The 18697-nt window shown below is 38.2% G+C and overlaps 1 protein-coding gene across 2 annotated transcripts in view; it reads left to right on the top strand.

Moving 5' to 3' along the window:
- The window catches only part of CSTPP1 (centriolar satellite-associated tubulin polyglutamylase complex regulator 1), a 205163-nt gene that overhangs the window by 79037 nt on the left and 107429 nt on the right, over positions 1 to 18697 (top strand). For both annotated transcript variants that reach the window (XM_070473076.1, XM_070473075.1), the window contains exon 3: positions 11824 to 11954. In XM_070473076.1, coding sequence (XP_070329177.1) covers positions 11824 to 11954 — 131 coding nt within the window. The remainder of the gene's footprint in view (positions 1 to 11823; positions 11955 to 18697) is intronic.

The following is an 18697-nucleotide window of genomic DNA, read 5'->3' as shown; positions in this document are numbered from 1 at the left end:
ATAACTGCTTTGTGATTTTCAATCAATCACAAAAAAAATACTGAAAATGTCCTTTGTGTTTTAGAAGATTGGTAATTGGTTAAATGATACCAAGTAAAGAATTAGAGAATGGTAGTGTTCTAAAACAAATCAATATTAAGAAGGTTTATAGCACAGAGAAAATTTAATGTGAGTGAATTCAAGACTGCACCTGACAAACAGGTGTCTGGGGAATGGGAAAGTGAAAGTGAAAGTCACTCGGTCGTGTCCCTGTCCTACTCTTTGCGAACTCATGCATTATACAGTCCATGGAATTCTCCAGGCCAGAATACTGGAATGGGTAGCCTTTCCCTTCTCCAGGGGATCTTCCCAACCCAGGGACTGAACCCAGGTCTCCCACATTGCAGGCGGATTCTTTGCCAGTTTAATTTTTATGTTCTTCCTTTAAGATTTCCTGTAGTAGCTATCCCAGGATCATCAGAAACTTTGTGATACCCTTTTCTCTGAGGTTTTTAACCAAATGACACATTAGATTCTCATGTGTTTACAAAAGCTTTGTGTAAGGCCCTACCTACTATCTAGAGTTCTTTCCTCATGTATCTTTAGAAATAAAATTCTCTGTTGGAAATAAGAAAATAAATAAAAGTGATATTGGAATCTGATAATAAGAAAATTTGAAAGGATATTTATAAAGGTATCAGGAAGAAACCGACTTCTTTCCATCATACACTACTGAATCAGTAAGACTGCTTTAATCATGTATGCCTAGAGCTCTCTCATTTTAGGAGTTCCCAGCTAATGCAAAAAAATTAGAATGGACTTGAATTTGGAAAGGTAAAAGAACAGAAAATAACTGTTACCTTAAGTCAGGAAAATGAGTATTTTAAAAGTATGAATGAGTCTACTAGCAGCTTTTAAATAGAAGTGTACATGGCTACCAAAAGAAACTGCATTTATTTTCTAAAAAGTAAGACCAACTTTGGAGATAAAACAAAAAATAATACAAAGAAGATAACTCTGGAAATAGTGGTAGTAATGTAACACAAGATGAGATGATAACCCAGAAGAGAATGGAATCAGCAGCTGCAAGTCTGATGTATGTGATTCTAACACAAAAAACCCTACCTCTCAACTCACCTCCAATTTTATTTTCATTTTGAATTATAATCAAATCCAAGAAGACTGGCTTATGACAAAGCACTTGTATGAAGCTTTTTTTTTTCCCCCAGCTTAATTCATATCATCTTGAACAAGAACAAAGGATGATGGTGTGAGAATTAACTTGCTGGCTTTGAACTGAGAGAGTTGATAAATGTAATGCCTCCAGTTCTTGAATGGGGTGGAGGAAAGTATTTTTAACCTTTAAGGGACCCATAAAAATAGTGTTGGGTCTTCGGATCCTAATGGGACTAAAAAGATGATTAAGAAAAAAACCTTATAGTTGTAGGCGGAAAATAGAATATTCCTTAAAATGTCGTCTACTGTTGTGTTGATACAAACCTCAGACTTGCAATGGGTGGAGAAAACCTTGGAAGGAAATTAGTATTGAGTTGAAAAAGCTAAAGAAGAAAACTGACAAGAAATTAGATGAGAATATGATAGGCGATCTGGCAGTAAAACGGACGAAAGCTGTTTTGAGGTCCGGAGGGAGAGAGTAAACACACTGTGAGAAAGGAATGGCAGGATGTGTTGAGGCCGACTAAGGAGAGCTGTATCTGAGGCACTAAATTTAACTTCAGTAGCAGAAAAAAGGGCTTCCCTTGGCAACTTAGATGGTGAAGAATCTGCCTGAAATGCAGGAGAGCTGGGTCAGGAAGACCTGGAGAAGGGAATGGCGACCCACTCCAGTCTTCTTGCCTGGAGAATTGCACGGACGGGGAGCCTAGTGGGCTGCAGTCCCTGGGGTCACAAAGAGTCAGACATGACTGGGCAAAGAAAGCAGTGCGGATGGGATGAGCCTGCTGACAAAAGAGATACAGCGATTTACACTTAGAGCCAAAGAGAAAGAAATAGCAGATAACAGCTTTAGAGACCACATAAGAAAGTATGTGAGTATAACATGTAGCACGAGGTAAGACATAACAGAAATATTGCAGCTTTCTTAGGAGGAACATTCTTTGTCCAGAAAATTTTCCTCTAGGGGTAGGAGACATTTCCCCAGAGAAATCATGAAAACACACTTACTCTGAATTTCAAGTGAAGTTAGACAAGCTCCTGGAAGTTCTGTTATCAAGAGTTCTGTTTAGAGACCAAGTAGGAATAAAGAAAACTAGAGATCTTTTCAACTCTTGTTAAAAAATGTCTTTACTATTACTATTACTATTATTTACTATTACTTGCAGAATATATGGAAGACAGAAAGAAATCAGCTAGAAGTCAGCAACCCTAATACAATGAGTAAATACAGTTGTCTTTTAAATTTTTTTAATCATTTTCCTTATTGTAGACCTACTGTAATGTAGCTAAAATATAATGTACTCACTATTCTATTTCCTGTTTTTTATCATATACGAAAAGCATTTTCTAAATTGCTACATTGTCTTTTTATAATTTAAATTTCTAACATGCTATAAAGAGTATGTATTTAGTAATTGTCTCCTGGTGCTCTGTGCATTGATTTCCCATCCTGAGTTACATGTATTTGCCTGTTTCTATTGGCATGAAGTAAACAACCATTTAAAAGTAATGTTCCTTAACACTTAGAACTGCAGACAGTAAACAGATGTTAATGAATCATCTTGCTTCTCCATTAATGCAAGTGAGTAAGGAGTTTATATGCAATTGGGAGTTTACTGTAGCATACCAGGCCTTCAGCAATAAGTTTTGAAGTTGGAATACTTGAAAGGGGAGTTTGAAACCTTTTTTTTTAAACTCTGGCAGGAGGGCCTTACTGAATTAGAAACAAAGATCCAGTGGAGAGCGGTTTACTTTCAGAGAAGCAGCATGTGAGAATTTGCTCAGTGATCCCCCTATGTAGAAACACTCTCCTTTCCCCTTGGCATCAAATGTCCAGGGTGGCACAATCCACTGCTTGAAGCAGGTTCTTTCTGCAGTTTGGTGACGGAAGAGCACTGGGCAAAGTAACTGAGGAAAGAGAACTCGGCACTGCCTTTGCGTCCTGTTGCAAAAGCTTTTCACAGCTCTTGGGGCCTACGAAGCCGTCTCATGAGTTTTTCTCTTCATAATGCAGTACAGTGTGATCTCACTGATGTCATGGTCCGAAAACTAACTCTGCTACTGAGGATTACTCAGTCAGGCAGAAAAAAAAGAATCCTGGTATGAAATGCCAGTGCTAAGTCCTCAGAGTGAACCGATAAGCTTCTGATTCAGTGGTTCCGCTCTCGAACCAGGGCAGCTCACGGGTTGGTTCACCTGTCCCTAGACAGTGACTGAAGATCGATTAGTCCCTGTCGAATTTCTTCCTCAACTGGAGATTTTTTTTCGTTTGTTTGTTTAGAAGCCAGTGATCTCAGATATTCTACCCCTAATTTAGCTGAGAATGAGAAGATGAAGAGGATGGTGGACATCCGCCTGCAGCACGGTAGATTTCTATTGTCTAAACTGCCGACACTTACATCTTCCTGCCCAGCAGAGGAGAGAGCCTGCGGTCAGTGCGCCTGATGCAGATCCACGGGCAGGACCGTGTTCCAAATGTACTGTACAGTCAAGACACACTTGGTCGGATTTCCCTATGGACACAGAATCATATTGTTCATTAACTGTTTTTCCTGTTGTGAGTATGTTGTATACTGATTATAACAGCCCAGTAGAGAGAAGTTTTTAGAAATTCTGCAGTAAACTTTTGTGCAGAAATTTCTTTGTAGCACTATGCAAAAGAAATTGGTGTGAGACAACTTCTGTTCAAGTGTGTTGTCTAAACTGCAACATAGACCAAGCTGACATGCTTCACTGACTTCTCTCATCAAGTTGGCATTGCAAAATTCTATAGCAGGAAAGCAATGGAAAGAAAACATTTAAGGGCTTTAGGCTTCATCTGAATTTCATAAGGCGGGAAAGAACAAATACAGGCAGAGTTAGTTCAGGGGACCAAATCTTGCCACGGGAGTATATCTTTAGAGTTTGGTGACTTTTTGCAGAACAAAACTCCAGTCTGCTAGTCTTGCCAATTTGATAATGGGAAGTAGGCCACAAAAGATTTCTTTTGTATTCCCTCTATAGGGAATATCTTTTTTCCTTCTGCTTCCAGAAACAGTAAAGGGTTACTTTAAATCATGATTCTTTCTGAAGTATTTTGGATCTCTGATCTTGTTTATTTTTCAGAGGTTGATCTACACCCTATATATTTATCACCTTGGTGTGGCCAATTTGTGCTGCATAATTGGGTGTGATCTGTTCTCATAGATTGCTTCTTTGATAGATCTGTTTAGGAGTTCTTGCATATAAAACTCATCTCAAAACAGCAAAAGGCAGTTCCACTTCTAACAGAAGATCATATACTCTTAATGAGCTAGCCTGATTTTAGAGAGAAAAAAGAGATAAGTGACTGGCCTAAGAAGACTGAACTGTTGCAATCCAATTTCACTGTAGGTCAAGACTCATTGGCTGTTTTCATTTTGAGTAAGAGCAAAGAGTATCTGGAAGATATGAAGTATTGTAGGAGCTTTGAACTTTTGCCTCTTGGCACATTGAACATGAGCTGGAATATTTTAATTTGGTCCTTTTGCTCTTTGCTATTTCTTTATATAGAATGTGAATGGCTATGTATATAAATCTACTATGATTACATTTATATTTAATTCTTTTTGGTAGTCCTTGAGTTACTGACTGCTTAACCAAAGTAACTTAAATCAGTTCTAACCTTTTGGTTTTTATTAAAATTAATAAATTTTTCATTAGATAAAATTATTATTAAAATAATAATAAATAAAAATAAAATTAAATAAAATTATTAAATAAAATTTTTATTAATAAAATTTTATTAAAATTCAAAATTAAGGTGTTATGTGAAATTGATATCATAAATGAATCCTTAGAACTTCTTTAGTTTTTCTGGAGAAAACAGATACCACTTCATAGAAGTCAGTTGGCTTTTTTCTGTATAAACAACCTTTGTTATTAAATGAGAAAATGAAACTGTATCAAAACTATTTAACATGCTTACAAATGTCTGGTTATAAAGATCATTAATTTTAAACAGCTTCTGCTGCATTTTTTTTTATATGTTACTCTAGCATTAATTAAATAGTGAAAGTGAAGTTGCTCAGTTGTGTCCAACTCTTTGTGAGCCTGTGGACTGTAGCCTACCAGGCTTCTCCGTCCATGGGATTTTCCAGGCAAGTGTACTGGAGTAGGTTGCCATTTCCTTCTCCAGGGGATCTTGCCGTCCCAGGGATTGAACCCAGGTCTCCCGCATTGTAGGCAAACACCTTACCCTCTGAGCCAGCAGGGAAGCCCTGCTGCCTTTTAAGTTTAATTAAATAGTAAGCAAATAAAATGGTAAAACTGAAATTTAACTATTTTCTTGTTAGAATCAATTTGAGACATTTGTTCTCAGACAATTTCATTTTAATAAATTTATTTATACCTTTTAGGACTAAAAATTATTCACAAAGATCCAGAGAGTTCCTGAACTTTTTACTCATGACATCTTAAAAAGAAATAATCAGATACACCTATGAACTGGACAAAAAAACACCTGTATTATGCTAACTTTAGCATAAGAAAGAATGGGAAATAAAAATGTTTGCATCTACCTATTCTTTATTATAGAAAATAAACTTGTAGATGAAATGATGTAATTAGGCAGAAAACCACCATTCGGCAAAACCATCATAATTTTTGTTGCGTCTGGCAAGAATTATCATTAGATGCTGAAAGTAGTAAATGAAGGTTTGAAGAGTAACAGTATATTTCCCACAAGATACTTACTCATTACAAAGGATAACTCTACAGTGGGTGAACCTGGCAGACACTGCTTTACCTAAATAACCTAAGTTAATAATCACCAGTAATTAGATTAATCCACAGCAAGTGCCTCTTGATATGATGCACAGGAAAACTCAGCATCACTTCTGTGATAATCCTGCCGAAAGAGTATAACCTGAACCTAATAGTGAGGAAACATCAGAAAAACCCAAACTGGAGTAAAATCTGTGCTCTTAAAATGTCAGTGTCATGAAATACAAAGACCCAGGAACTGTTTCCGATTAAAGGAGACTAAAAAGTCATGACAACCGAAGGCAATGTTTTGTCTCGAATTCTCTTTTCCTGTAAAGGAGACATTATTGAAACAGTTGATGAAATCTTAATAAGGTCTGTAGATGATATAAAAGTATTATATCAATTTTATTATATAAAATAAGGTATTATATCAATGATATTGTATTGTTCATTGTACTATTGTTACATAAGAAAATTACTTATTTTTTAGGAAATACATATGTGTTTAGGGGTAAAGGAGTATCATGTCCACAAGTTACTCTTGAATAGTTCTGAAATATATACATATGTATATTTATACATGTATGTATGGGTGTGATAGAGACTGAGAGAGGAAGAATGTTGTAGTGAAAGCTAATGTAGTAAAATATTCACATTCAGGTAATCAAGGTAAGGGATATTCAGGAATCCCTTGTGCTATTCTTGTAACTTTTCTGTAAATTTGAAATTATTTCAGAGTAGAAAAAAATGAAATCTCAAGGGAACAGAACCAACAGCTTAAAGAAAATGAAAGAATTTACTCAATGAAGTTTAAATAATGGTTTTGGAGAACTCCATTTGAGGCAGGCATCTGGTATACTTTTACACACCCTTTTAAGATATTTTTAGGAACTTTTATGTTTGATTTTACAGGTAAGCTTGATGACTTTTTTTTTTCAAAATTTGTGATCCAATTTTATTTATTTTTATTAAAGTATAGGTGACCTACAATATGATATTAATTTCAGATGTACAGCATAATAATTCAATGTTTTTATAGAGTATACTTCATACAAAGTTATTATAAAATAGTGACTATATTTCCTGTGCTGTACATGGCATCCTTCTAACTTATTTACTTTATACCTTGTAGTTATACATCTGAATCCTCTCCATTTATTTTACCCCTCCCTTTACCCCTCTCGCCTCTGCCGCTGCTGCTGCTGAGTCGCTTCAGTGTCCGACTCTGTGTGACCCCATGGACTGCAGCCCACCAGGCTCTCCCGTCCCTGGGATTCTCCAGGCAAGAACACTGGAGCGGGTTGCCATTTCCTTCTCCAATGCACGAAAGTGAAAAGTGAAAGTGAAGTCGCTCAGTCGTGTCCAACTCTTAGCGACCCCATGAACTGCAGCCTACCAGGCTTCTCCGTCCATGGGATTCTCCAGGCAAGAGTACTGGAGTGGGGTGCCATTGCCTTCTCCGATCTCCCCTCTAGTAACCACTAATTTGTTCTCAAGATTCATGACTATTAAATGAACATTTCAGTTTAGTTAAATGCAGTGAAAAATTAATGAGAATGTGCATATTTATGGAGGTAGAAAATGTGCTTTGGATTAATTAACTCAAAATTCACCAAGGATCTAAACTTAAGGGCTAAAACCATGAAACTCTTAGAAGAAAACAATCCAATATCGTCTCGACATTGAATTTGGCAGTGGTTTCAAGGCTATGACACCAAAACACAGAGAACAAAAGAAAAAATATATAAATTAAGCTTCATCAAAATTAAAAACTTTTGTACATCAAAGATACTATCAAGAAAGTGAGAAGACAACCTACAGAAAGAGGAAACATATTTGCAACTCACATATCTAATAAGGGATGCATATCCAGATTATGTAAAGACCTCTTACAATCAACAACAGTAAAAAATAAACAAGACAATTCAAAAAAAGGGCAAAAAGCTTAAATAACCATTTCTCCAAAGAAGATACACAGATGGCTAATAAGCACATGAAAAGATGTTCAACATCATCAGGCATTGCTGCTGCTGCTGCTAAGTCGCTTCAGTCGTGTCCGACTCTGTGCGACCCCATAGACGGCAGCCCACCAGGCTCTGCCGTCCCTGGGATTCTCCAGGCAAGAACACTGGAGTGGGTTGCCATTTCCTGCTCCAGTCATTAGGCATTAGGGAAGTGCAAATCAATACCACAGCGAGATACCACTTTACACCTGCTAAGAGGGTGATTAAAAAAAGAGGTGGTAGAATCACTGATGTTGATAAGAATATGGAGAAATTGAAACTCTTGTGCATTGCTGGTCAGTGTAAAATGGTGCTAACACTGTGGAAAACAGTTTGGTGGTTTCTCAGAACATTAAGCATAGAACTACTATTTCATGCAGCAGTTGTACTTCTTGGCATAGATGCAAAAGAATTGAAAGCAGGGACATGAACAAATACTTGGACACCCAAGTTCATAGCCACATTTTTCACAGCAGTCAAAAGGTAGAAACAAGCCGAGTGTCCATTGACAAATGAATGGACAGACAAAATGGGGTATATACATGCAGTAGAATACTATTCAGCCTTAAAATGGAATGAAATCTGATGTCTGCCGCAACATGGATGGACCTTGAAAACATTCTTAGTGAAATATCCACAAACAGAAGGACAAGTATTGTATGATTTCATTTAAATGAGGCGCCTAAAATAGACCAAGTCATAGAGATAGAACGTTGAATCTACCAGAATCTAGGAGAAGAATAGAAGCGGGAAGTCATTTTTCTAAATGGATATAAAGTTTTTATTAGGGATGATGAAAAAATTTGGGGTATAGATAGTGATGATGGTTACATAGGATTGTGAATATGCTTAATGCCACTGAATTGTACACTTTACAATGTTTAAAATGATAAATATTAATATTTTTAACTTACCATAATAAAAAAAAGTTTTTCAATTAAAGGTAGAATTCAAATTCTAGAAAATAATACCCAAAGATTAGAAGAGTGCTAATAAGTGTACAATTTGGCCCTTGTTTTGATAAAGATGATTAATTGTATATGTTAAAAATGTTTAGCTAAATATGTATATTAAATTTAAGAGAAATACTAAAAGATTACAGATTCTCTCATAGCTTCCAAACTAATGGGTTGGGCGATGTTTTTTAAAAACTTTACTAACACTCTAAAAAGTAGTAAAAGAGGTGAGGAAAGTCAAAGAATAACAGTTCACAGAAAAGACAAAATAAGATGGCAGAGATTAACCAAATATTTATTTTAAAAACTCACTAAAATACAGAGAATGTAAAAATGGGTTAAAAAATAAAATCCAACTATTTACTACTAACAAGAGAAATACCTTTTTAAAATTAGCAAAAAGATTGAAATTAAGAGCATGGAAAAAGATATGCCAGGCAAATACCAATCAGAAAAAAAATGCTAGTATTGCAGAATTACAACACTAATATCCGACCAAAGTCCTGGACTTTTAAAAAGATTGTAGAATGTTGACTTTCAGTATCACTAATATGGCTGGCTACCAGCATACATCCTGGTACTTTCTGCCTGGTATCATTCCTCTATTTTTTTCTTATCTTTCTTAAGCAGTATCTACTACATGTTAGGTAATGTAAGGAGACAAAGATGAGTACAAGCTAATTGATTACTGTATAGAATCTAATAGAGGAGATAAATCTAGTCACTTTAAAACAAGGCAGCAAATTGTGAGTATCATCAGAGAGTTGTAAGTGATATATGATGGGAATTGGCTGTGGTGGTGGAATCAGGAAAAGACTTCATGCACATGGTATTTGAGATGGTCCTAAAAGATTGGATAGAATTTAAGAGGTGGAGGTGGTAGGAAAAAGATATTTCAGGCTGAAGAAAAACGGTGAAGTTTGGAGTAATTGTGTTTTCTGCTTTTTCTTTATAGCCATCTTATCTGAAAGGATTTCACTGGCTGTGTTAAGACTGTCTGTTAACTCCTTAGGTAGTGATTATGACCTCAATACTGATCAGCTGCCACCCTAATCAAACATTCCTGCTTATTTTTGTTTTTAATTAAACATGAATTTTATTGGTATGAGTTATCTAAAGATGGTAGTGTAAACACAATTATAAGTCTTTTTATATTCAATTTTATCTGACTTGCCCTGTTGGCATAAAATTCCTGTTTTATAAATTCTTGTGTATATTTGTACTCATCTGTAAATGAGGCTCAGCTACATTCTTCAATGCATAAATTACTCCCTAGTTTTAAAAAAAGCTATTTTTTAAAAGCTACACTAAGAATAGAATTTCACTAGTATTAGTTCCATTATAGCCTAGACCATGACCTAGACACCAGCCTGTTTCCCTGGAGGGGTGTGCAGTACACTTTGGGACTAATTCTTTGCTGGGTAGCTTCATAAATTTATGCTAAAATGTTATCATTTGCTAGACTTCATTTGCTGGAAATGTGGCCTGCTCCATTTACCTGTAACAGCTCATTTGCTTTATTTTTCATTTTCCTTTACTCAAGACAACAGCACTGCAAACTGCATAATTAGGTTAACACTTTCATTGCTTTTTAAAAAATCTCTCTTCTACTTCTTTGCCAGATGTTGTCCTCATACTTCCTCATAGTATCTTAGAAGTAAGATTTCTAGGCTCATTTTCCATGGGGAAAGAAGGGCATGTAATTTTCTTTTTCATACAGTGTTGTTAATATTAACAGAAAGAGGCTAATTTTATCCCAAGTGATAATATGCTCTATGTTAAAGACAGATTAGACACTTCCCTCTAAACTTGGTCAGGGAAAAGGAAAATGGATTAGATGGCTCCTGACACTTTTTTTCCTGTTCAGTTCGGAGACTCAGAATATTTTCCCCCTTTAAATAAACAAATGAAAAGTGGCATTTGGAATTACCCCTATCCCTCTATTTCTTGCCATCTTCAGTTTAATGTCTGCTTCTCTACAAAGATTAACATATTTTCCACTCATGATTTATTTGTCAGGGACTTTAGGAGTTTTCTGGAACCAGAAGTCTGTCTTTGGTAGTGATGATTACTGGATAATTGCCTATTCTTTGGTGGATTTTCCATTTTTAGATTACGCCAGGCTCTCCAGCCTGTATTTCTTTGGCAGAAGAACCCAAAGGCAATGGAGTGTGTTTTTCCCCTTCCCCAGCCCAGCTTAAACAATGACTCACTTGGGCCCTGGGGCTTTGCTTCGGACTCTCATTCACGGGCCACTTTCTACCCTCGTTTCCCTTGTTTGCCTTCAGTGTCTGTCTGGAACCTTTTATATCTTTGGCAAGTGGACTTTCCTCTAAGGTTGTTGTCGGAGAGGCATGCAGCGCCACCCCCAAACTGGAACAGACAATCCAGTGTGTTTCCATAAGCCGTGCTGCCCTTAAGGCACCTGATACAGGGCAGCTGTTTAGACGCTCAGTCTTGCCCAGCTCTTTTGCAGCCCATCGGCTGTGACCCACCAGGCTCCTCTGTCCATGGGATTTCCCAGGCAAGAATGCTGGAGTGGGTTGCCCTTTCCTCCTCCAGATAGAAGATAAAAAGAATGTCTTTAAGAAAATATAATTTCAAATGGGGTACAGGGAGAAGTATTCTCCAAGAGGATATGAGTGCCAGTATCATCCAGCTAAAGACAAAGATTTCCCTCTATGTGAGATGTTCCAATAACTGCTTAAAGCTTCCTTAGTGTGTGTGTGTGTGCGCGCACACACACACACACACACACACGAGGTGGCATTCAGAGGAATTGGACTCCAAGAGTTTCCAAAGAGATATAGTTATGTGAAGAGAATTCCTCATAGACGGGCTTGGTCTAATCTGTAGTTCAGAGTTTTGTTGGAGAAAAGATTTCTCTCCTGGCAGTTGTTCTATATATTCTTGACTTTTTATTCTAATTCCAGTCTTCTGTAACTATCCATACAGTGATGATTTCTTGCTTTTTCTCTTTGCAGTTTTAACAGTGTATGTCAGGGAACTCATATTCTTTTCCGGGAGTTCAGCTTCATCCAAGCCACCCCTCACAACAGGGCATCATTCCTACGGGCCTTCTGGAGATGCTTCCGAACTGTAGGCAAAAATGGCGGTAAGTCTTCCTGAATTCTTTTCTAGCCTTCCTTTATTCCCTCCAAACTTCTTTCTTTTGCTCAGTACAAATACTGTTTCAGTGCATGCTCTTTAAGGCTCTAGGAAAACATTACTTTTAAGGAGCTATCTGTCTGTGTCAGAGACATTGCCATCAATAATACTGCCACCATCACTGACGATACTTGTTAAGACCCAAGTGTAGCTGTATGTGCAGTGATTCATTTACTCTTCACAGCGTCTCTGTCTGGTAGATACTATAATTCCCATTTTACAACAAATGAAACTTAAGATCAATTTGCATGTTGTTGGTTCAGCATCTTTTGATTATAACCCAAGGAAAATATTAAGAAAAATGCTAATTGAAAATGTCTTATATTGACTGAGACTTTACTTTGGTGAGGTGAAGTGTGAAAGACCCTTACTGAGAGCTTCTTTTAAAAAAGTGACGCTAGATTCTTACATTTAGACTACTAAAATAGATTAAATTACTCCAAATTTTTCAGATCTAGACTATATCAAAACCTTTGGTCGCATCTGTTTTCAAGGGCCTGTTTTTATTCCTGCTTTAATATTATGTGTTTTTCCAAATAAGTATTGAATGCCTTTAGGACAGTTTCTATAGGAATGCTAACTTAAAGTAGAGAGGAAGGCCAAAACTATTTTTTCATTCATTCAACAAGTATTTCTGATAAACTTGCCATGTGCCTGGCACTGGGGTTATAGTAAGTGAATAGGTATGCTCCCTGCTTTTATTGAATTTGCAAGATTTCCTACCCTGATCTAATTGATGTTATTGCTATTTTATATATAGCCACTGGAACTTTTTTGCTAAAACTCTTTCTACCTGGTTTCTTATTAGATCATTTCACTATCCTAAGAAATAGATAAGGTAGATATTGTGCCCATTTTATAAAGTATGAAATTGTATAACTTGCAGAAGGATTGCACAGTAGCAAAGATAGAAATAGAACCCAGATTTACTGATACTCTATTTCTACTATTGACATGTAACTCTAGAGATCATCCATCTCAATTACACTCTTGTGCCAGTGTACTGAGAATAGTATCTTCTTCTTTACAAATGACCAGTAGGCAAAAATCAATGTGAATGAAATTTTAAGTGAACTAGCTCAGAAACACTATATCATTGGTCTCCACATAAGCTGGGAGCTATGAGTGAATCGGTGAATTTTGTACTATTTCATCTTTCCTATCTTTCCAGAACCTATCTTTCCTAATCCTTTCTCTGCCCCTTGACCAGTCAGCAAATATGTATTGAATACTCACTATATTGAAGAATGGTGCGTATAGCTAGAGTTGGTGTCTGTGAAATAGCACATGAAGATAACTGTGGAAAACAGTCCTCAGATATTCTTAATTCTTCTCATGACTTATGGATCCATGGAGCAGTGGACTATAAGCAGGTGTCCTTTTCTTTATCTTTTTTATGTGTGTGTGTGCTCAATTGCTTCAGTCGTGTCCAACTCTTTGGGACCCCAGAGACTGTAGCCCACCAGGCTCCTCTGTCCATGGGATTCTCCAGGCAAGAATACTGGAGTGGGTTGCCATTTCCTCCTCCAGGGGATCTTCTGGACCCAGGGATCAAATCCAAGTCTCCTGCATTGCAGGCAGATTCATTTACCACTGAGCCACCAAGGAATGATTCATTCAGCTGCTGAGAAGCGACCCCAGACTCTCCCCATTTCTCCTGTGCTACCAACAGGACCTAGATTTTATGCTGGATATTTATTGTCATGCTTCTTAATCAGACAGTCTCTGATTCCTTAAACACCAAAGGCAGCATTTATGTCTAGGTGACCCTCAGGTTAAATAGTTTTAATATATTCTCAGTTTCTTCCAGGAAACTTCAGAACATCATTCTGTCCCAGAATGTGTCAGTCCCCAGTTTTTATCCAGAATGAGCAAAAACACTCAGAGGCATGGTTCCAAAGAAAAGTATTTATTAAGCCCCATTTTTTCAATTAGAATGCCAAGTACCAGACGCCTACTCAGTGGAGCTGCTATTATATTGTTCTCCTGCAGATAACTTCCTTAGAACATCATGTACATACTTTAGCATCATTAAGAAGAAACTAACTCTTCTGGGAGGTAGCAAGAGAAGTGCAGAGTTCCAGCCTAACGTGTCTAAAAGTGAAGCCACCTGTAGAAAAGTAAGGACCTGACCCCTTCTGGCAAGAAACGTTTCATCCCAGGTTTTAGCAAGTACGGAGATGCAGCGTCATTCCTGCATGACTGAGTACTGAGTGGTGCTCATTTCCCTGTGTTTGGATGTCAAATAACCTCATGAAAACTGTAGCGAATCTCTTGCTATCTAGACAACTTTAGACTCTTGGGAACAAAAAGATCTACTCAAATGTAATGAGTCTTTAAAATTAGACTTCTCACTTCAGTATTTCTTTCGATACAGAAAGATTAATCTAAATTTCCACGTCTGGCAAAGACTGAAATTCCCCTGAAGTAAATCTTTTTTTCTATTTAGGGATGTTGGCTCAAAGAGCTTTTGTCCACAGTTTATTTTCACAGTTTATGAGAATTTAGTTTTGAGCTTTGTGCTTTTACCAAGGAATACATATGTTTTATTTAGTAAAATAATGATACTAAAGGAAGTGTCCTCCTGCTATAAACAACTAGAAAATCAGACAAAATGTCTGTAACAACTGTTTCAGACACTGGACCAACAATCAAGGTGGAACTGTGGTCTCTGAGAGACAGTTTCCAAGTGACCATACAGGGAGATCATGAGGGTCTTACTGAGTTGAGGAGACGAGGGCTGGGGTTTAGGGAGGCCATGGTGGCCAGTATTTGCAGGGCCAAGTACTAGAGAGGAGTACGTTGCTCACTTAGCTCCAGAGAACTGCACAGAGGTATTCGAGTCTTTGGCTACAGACTATGCACATGTGTGCGTTGGAAAAAGACCCACCGGAAAACAGTAGGCAGGACGATTCCTGGCATGTTCACAAGGCTACTTCACACTTCTACCCGTTGGAGTGGAGAAACCTCACAACACACGGGGCATTGGATCGAGTCCTCAGCCACTTAAGTAAGCATCAGGCTGATCTGCAAGTAACTGCACACCAAAACAAAATTCAATACTCCTTAAAGGCATTCAACGAAATCCAGCACTCTGCAACATAGAACTCACAAAGTCTGGCATCCAGCTGAAAAGTACAGGAAACAGGAAGATATGACGCATAACCAGGAGAAAAAATAAATCAGTAGAAACACAGACTCAGAAATTTCAGAGATGGGGGACTAGCTACCTAGGACCTTTAAACAGTTAAGTCATACAGATGTACTCAAGTATGTAAAGGAAAACATGAAAATGATTAGGAGATAAATGAAAGATATTAGGAAGATCTAAATGGGATTTCTAGATATATAAAATACAGTATCAGAAGTAAAAATATTGATAATAATAAGTTAATATTTATTAAGTAGACTATCTCATTTTTTAATCCTATGTATCAGGTAGATATACTTACAATATCTCCTCTGCACAGAAAACAAAACTGAGATTTTTGAAATTTAAATAATTGGTCTAGGTCACACACCTAGAAGTGTGTGATCAAGGGATGCCAAAGGAGCCAGAGAAAACTGACTGGAGACAGTGTTGTGTTTTTCATGTGTAAGGTGTTCTCTACTGGAGAGTGTATAAGATGCTGGAAATACAGGTAAGTAAATGACAATGCTTACCCGCAAGGAGCTCGCGTTCCAGGAGAAGAAACAAAGTAGCCTAGAAGTAGTTTCCGTGTAGAGTAAGTGATTAGTGAAGTCTGTGTAAGAGTTGGTGATGCACAGGAGAGAAATGGTCCTTCCTGCAGAAGCTGGAGAAGGCGGTAAAGAAGTGAAGAGAATGAGGCTGGATCTTGGAATAGTAGCAGGCTATGAAGCAAAGGAATACATTCTAAACAGAAAACTCTTGCAGTTTTGAAAGTATAACATGAAGCACCATGGTTCCTTTGGGAAATGGTAAGAAGTACTATGTGGCAACAGAAAATGATGCTGAATGCTGATTGTGCCAGCCACTGAACAGAAATGTATTCACTTATTTCATTCACACGACAAACTTGAGTTGGTGTGATTGTTATCCAGTTTCTCCTAAAGAAACTGAGAGAAGTTAAGTGACTTGCACAGACGATATGGTTTGTAAGTAGCACAGCTCATATTCAAACTGGAGCCTTCACAAGGGCCACATTTTTTTTTAATTGAATTGTAGTTGATTTACAATGGTGCCTTAATTTCTGATGTACAGCAGAGTGATTCAGTTATACATATATACATACTCTTTTCCATCATGTTTATTTTGTCTTTGTTACAAGATGTTGAATATAGTTCCCTGTTCTATGCAATAGGATCTTGTTTATCTGTTTTGTGTATAGTTGTTTGTATCTGCTAGTCCCAAACTTCTCATTTATCCCTCCCCCCACTCCCTTTCCCTTTGGTAACCTAAGTTTGTTTTCTGTGTCTGTGAGTCTGTTTCATAGATAAGTTCATTTGTGTCAGATTTGAGATTCCACTTGTAAGTGCTATCATATGGCATTTGTTTTTCCCTTTTCTGCCTGGCTTCCCTCACTATGGTCATCTCTAGGTCCGTCCATGATGCTGCCGATGGCATAATTTCATGCACCAAGGCCACATTCTTTTTTTTTTTTACTTTACAATATTGTATCGGTTTTGCCATACACTGACTTGAATCCTCCATGGGTGTTCCTGTGTTCCCCATCCTGAACCCCCCTCCCACCTCCCTCCCCATCCCCTCCCTCTGGGCCATCCCAGTGCACCAGCCCCGAGCGCCCTGTCTCATGCATCGAACCTGGACTGGCAGTTTGTTTCACATGTGATAATTTTCATGTTTCAATGCCATTCTCCCATATCATCCCGTCCTCGCCCTCTCCCCCAGAGTCCAAAAGACTGTTCAATACATCTGTGTCTCTCTCACTGTCTCGAATACAGGGTTATCTTTACCATCTTTCTAAATTCCATGTATATGCGCTGGTACAAGGCCACATTCTTAACAATGTTAGACTGACTGAACACGTGTTACCCCCAGTATCAAAGGGCTTTGTGTCCGAAGTTCATGCTTTCTCCTAAACATAGTAGGACTCTATCGATTTGTGTGCTATTTTCACTTATGACGCTGGCACAAGCATGGGAAACAGAATGGACGGCAGATAGTAAGACTGAAGCCAGAGACCAGATAGGAGATGATTGTAATCAAACAGGAAGTGGCTGTGGAGATGGAAAGTTATTTAAGGAGTTGGTTTGACAGGACTTGCAGATTTATTGTGAGTGTAGGGTATGGGAGAGAAGAGTCGAAAATGAATGCCAGAAGCTGAAATATTTCCAATTTTATCCCTGCCCTCCTTTTTTCCTTTCCTTTTATTTTCCCTTTCACCTTTTAGGTTTTACTCTGGAGTTGCTGAGGTTTTGTCTTCATTGGCTAGGTGTGTTTATTCACTAAAAAAAAAATATGCATGGCGGACTACAGTCCCTGGAGTTTCGAAAGACATAGCTGGTGACTAAACAATTCAGCAGTGAGTGGGATTAGACAGAAATTCTTGCTCTCGTGGAGTTTGTGGTCTGATAATCAGACATTGAAAGTGAACGTGAAAGTCGCTCAGTCGTGTCCGACTCTTTGTGACGCCACAGACTCTACAGTCCATGGAATTCTCCAGGCCACAGTACCGGAGTGGGTAGCCTTTCCTTCTCCAGGGGATCTTCCCAACCCAGGGGTCGAACCCAGGTCTCCCGCATTGCAGGCAGATTCTTTACCAGCTGAGCCACAAGGGAAGCCCAATCAGAAATTAGGGGGGACAAAAAAAATCCCTGCTTTTATAAAAGGAGTTCACATTCCCGGAATCAGAGGGTTGCAGTAGGTCTTGATGACCGTATGATAAAAACCTGTTACTTTTTCCCTAAAATTTCGAATGCTATGGTGGGTTTAGTGATCTCAGGTGAACACGCAGACGTTTCAGGCTGAGGTGAAGCCTTCGGTCTGACTTCTCTGCGTAATTGCCTCAAGCTTCCACTTGATTATGCTTGTCACTAATCCTCATCCTCACCACTAAAGAGCCATTCTGTGCGGATTAGCGGTGCTTACTGCAGGAGTGGGGTGGCTGTCTTGTCTGAAATATTAAAGAGCGTTTGCTGCTTTTGTAGTTTTGTAAACAAACGCAAAGTGAAGTGTGGCCGCTTCCCTCCAAGGTCTCCTCTCACCCGTTCCCTCCCCCCGCTCCCACCAGTTTTTCAGCTCTCGTCATTTTCCCCAGAAGCCTGCGACAGCCAGGAAATAATTTCTTCAACCTCAAGTTCCTGTTTCCTAGCTCCCATTTTACTTATTTCTTGTCTATTCCTAACTGTCTCTTCTTTTTTCATTTTTACTTCCTTCTCCAGAATCTTTTCTCCAGAGAGAACACCGATGTCGCCTCGAATCTGTCCCACCTCTCCCTCCAATAACTTTCATCTTTTCCTCTATTTAATTTTCCCTTTTTCCTATTCTGGTCATTTGGGGCTGTCACACACGTCACATAAGCATTTCTGGAATGCCTTTGTCACCGACCAACCCTCCTCAGCCCCCGTTCCTAATGCCCTTAGGTTGCTGACCTCTCTTTATCCTTTTAGGTCTCAGTTTAAAGGTCAGCTCCTTAAAGGGGGCTTCTCTGTGACCCTTCCTCATCTGAATTAGATGACTTCATTACTCTTTTCAAATCATCCTGTAAT

Source organism: Odocoileus virginianus, chromosome 10 (assembly GCF_023699985.2).
Source record: "Odocoileus virginianus isolate 20LAN1187 ecotype Illinois chromosome 10, Ovbor_1.2, whole genome shotgun sequence".
Classification (NCBI taxonomy): Eukaryota; Metazoa; Chordata; class Mammalia; order Artiodactyla; family Cervidae; genus Odocoileus; species Odocoileus virginianus.
The sequence above is the reverse complement of the archived record's forward strand: the minus strand, read 5'-3'. Positions and strand labels throughout refer to the sequence as shown.